This window comes from Pinus tabuliformis, chromosome J, assembly GCF_031772625.1.
Source record: "Pinus tabuliformis cultivar Carrire ecotype Pingquan chromosome J, CPIR1, whole genome shotgun sequence".
Classification (NCBI taxonomy): domain Eukaryota; kingdom Viridiplantae; phylum Streptophyta; class Pinopsida; order Pinales; family Pinaceae; genus Pinus; species Pinus tabuliformis.
The window spans coordinates 39,168,921-39,172,390 of NC_142295.1; the positions used below are offsets into that span (position 1 = coordinate 39,168,921).

The window sequence follows — 3,470 nt, forward strand, 5'->3', positions numbered from 1 at the left end:
AAGGGTTAGATATGTAACTCAACCACCCACTTAATAATTACTAATAATTAAACTAAAAATTGAGAAAACCTATTCTAAAATAAGCATGCCTAGGGGGTAATTATTATTATTATTATTAGTATTATTATAAAAAAATAATATGTAGTATATCAAAAAAACTTAACAAGATTTTTAATTATGGAGACATTTAAATAAGCTGTCACAACACTATGGATCAATACCATGACTTATCAATACTACACAATACCATGACTTATCAATACTACACTCCAAAAAAACCAGAACAATAAAAATATTTATATATAATTTATTTTAATTTAACTCATAAATTACTTACTCTCCTCTTACAGAAATAAAAAATATAAATATCTAATAAAATTAATATATTTGACAAATGAAATATTCAATGAATGTTTTTGTAAATTCTTTCTTGACATTAAAATATATGTATTGATGGAGTTTAGAAAATGCTCACCAATTTTACGAAAGAATAATCAATTTAATTAAAATGGTGAAAAGGGTATACTATTAAGAATAATAGAATATTTCATAACATTCAATGGAGGTTAAATCCTACCATCCACCTAATAATTATGGATAATCAAATTGAAATTATGGAGATCCAAAATAAACATGCTTATAGACATAATTAAATAAGCAAATCAATTACTATCAACCATTTTATGCATAAATCAATTAATATCAAAAGTACATAAGTTAAATTAATATTTATAATAAATCTACAAAATATTTTTTTTTGCATAAATCAATTAATATTAAAAATACTTAAGCTAAATTAATATTTATAATAAATCTACAAAATATTTTTTTTAATGCATAAATCAATTAATATTAAAAGTACGTAAGTTAAATTAATATTATAATAAATCTACAAAATATTTTTTATTATTTTGTAATAAAGTGCATGAACCTCATTTATGGAAATCAACACCTACTTTTAGATATTATAATAAATCTACAAAATATTTTTTATTATTTTGTAATAAAGTGCATGAACCTCATTTATGAAAATCAACACCTACTTTTAGGAGATGTCATGGTCGCAAGGATTTATTGTGAGGAAGATCCAAAGAAGAGAAAGTAGATGCCTATGTATGTTAAATTAATTAAATATTAATTGTGTTTATATTATTATATTTTTTTAAACATTCTTATTTTTCTAGATATAGATTTGGACATGGACATAAGAGAATTTACTTTTATTAAGATAAGCATATAATCTACATACCCATATTTATAACAAAAATAATCAACATAAATAATGACTTCTATTATACACTTATATACATATCTAACCCATGCACATATGTATCCTTCATAGTTCAAACTCATATTGTATATAAAAGACAAGCTTAATGACTCATTTAATTGGAAAATAAACCTAATTAACATAAATAATACATGTAATTTATGCAACTACTCAATCATATAACCATGTACATGGCCTAAATTTTTAACGTATTCTTTCATGACGAGTGTAAATAAAAGACAATACATAATTTTAAACTTGGTATTGTTTTTTAAAGCAAAATCTAATGTTATGACTTTGCTTTTGTGTTTGCGGAAATAAACATTCCACAAAATATATTTCAACAAAATTGTTCTGGGATACATATTCCAGTTTGCCGATACACTCTGTGAACATCCGGATTAGAATTGAAATCTCTCATGTACTATTTGGTCCCATCCACTATGCAGCGTTGAAAGACCAAACATGTTCTCTGAGCAGGGTCCATCCCGCCGTGCGCTGTTATGGGATCCGTCTCACTAGACTTTGATTTAAGCTAACAGGGCGCACCAAAATGGAGCGGTTGTGGAATACAGCTACCGCCCATAACCAACTTTTGTCACGAGGGCCGTTAGATCCATGCCCTACTAACCAAGGTCGGATCTGTTGCTATCTGGTCAAAGCAGTTTGCAATTCAAATCAACGGCCTAACAGAATCTAATCGTAACATGAAATCGAACAGTCTAATCGTAACATGAAATCGAACGGTGAAAACAAAGGCCACGAGGGCAGCAAAGCAGTTGTTTTCACATAAGAACGCCTTACGGCGTAATTATATGACAGCCTATTAAAATATTTTAATGAATATCAACATTTTGCGTTTATGAATTATATGGCTATGTTGTTAATATATATATATTATTCTGCTTTTACAAGGTGTGGGAAGTTAAGCACAGCCCTTGAGCCCCTCATCTTGAAGGCGGCACGGTCATATGCAAGTGCAGCTTCCTCGGCTGTAGTGAAGGTGCCGAGCCAAAGTCTAGCCCCCTTCCGCGCAGAGTCCCGTATCTCCGCTGCAAATTTTCCCCACGGCCGCCGCCTCACGCCCCTGTAACGCCTCCCCGAATTCATCTTCTTCGCCGCCGGCTGTTGGCATTCCGTTTCTTGACGGACATTGGGGTCTAGCACGACGGAAAATATATCGGCTTCTTTCTTCGTCTCCGTTTCCGTCTCCTCCGCTGGCGTTACCGGCGTCCATCTCCTCTTCACGGCCTCTTCGAGAATCCCCGAAAAAGCAATGTCCTCGGCTTTGTTTCCATCTAATGGGAACTTCGACCAGGCACGGGTTAAACCGGGGCTGAGAGACGGAGGCATGACGCTGACATAATTTCTGAATTCCCAGCCAACGGTAAGTTTCTCCCATTCTACATATTCATGTGGAGAAACGGAGATGGGGAGGGAGCAACGGGAGGAGTTAACGGCTGGAGTCGGGGTTTCTTTCTCCGTTTTAGGTATCTTGTCATCGACGGAATTGCAGGCGACTGCGCTCCAGATGGAGTTTTCTTGTTCGCGGATCGAGTTTCTTGTATCAAACCCGTTATTTGCCGTCAGGTAGAACGAGGATTCGAAATCCTGGCCGTCGGAGTCCCCGAGTAGATGGATCCGGATTCGATCCAAAACGCTCATTTCTGTATACTCGGCTTCTTGATTTCTGTCCTTCATTGCCATCTTGTTGAAGTTCTCAAAATTCAGAGCTATGTGCAAAGTTAGTTGGATATGATTCAGATGAAAGCTTCTCAGATTCAGCGCTTTGTGCAAAGTTGGTTGGATATTTACCCGGAGTTATTAGAAAAAGTGAGTTGACTCTTTATCAGGAGGATTTTGAGATAAAATGTCAAATGCAATGTTTGATTTGGAAGGTGCGGCTCCGCGGACAAAGTTGGTGGTCAAAGTCAATCTGGCGACGGAGTTACACAACAAATTTTGCGTCTGCTTGGAAAGACTAACGTGGCGGCTGGTTCGCTGAAGACCTCGGTCTACCTGTTACTGTACATGAGCTATGACTAGGTCTTCCAAAAATTATTCCTATAACAGTGCTAATATTGTGCTGAAGACCTCGGTCTACCTGTTACTGTACATGAGCTATGACTAGGTCTTCCAAAAATTATTCCTATAACAGTGCTAATATTGTGAAATTTTGCTAATGAAAGCTTATCGTATT

The 3,470-nt window shown here is 34.8% G+C and overlaps 1 protein-coding gene across 1 annotated transcript; it reads right to left on the minus strand.

Annotated features, from left to right (window-relative positions):
- Positions 1-2,167: 2,167 nt before the first annotated feature.
- On the minus strand, positions 2,168-3,070 carry LOC149225354 (ethylene-responsive transcription factor 2-like). Its single transcript, XM_089379917.1, has one exon. It carries the CDS (start codon positions 2,975-2,977, stop codon positions 2,168-2,170), a length of 810 nt encoding a protein of 269 aa, XP_089236043.1. The 5' UTR covers positions 2,978-3,070.
- Positions 3,071-3,470: the final 400 nt, after the last annotated feature.

Coding starts and splice junctions, on each gene's coding strand:
- LOC149225354 (XM_089379917.1), bottom strand. CDS start 2,977: ATGGCAATGAAGGACAGAAATCAAGAAGCCGAGTATACAGAAATGAGC.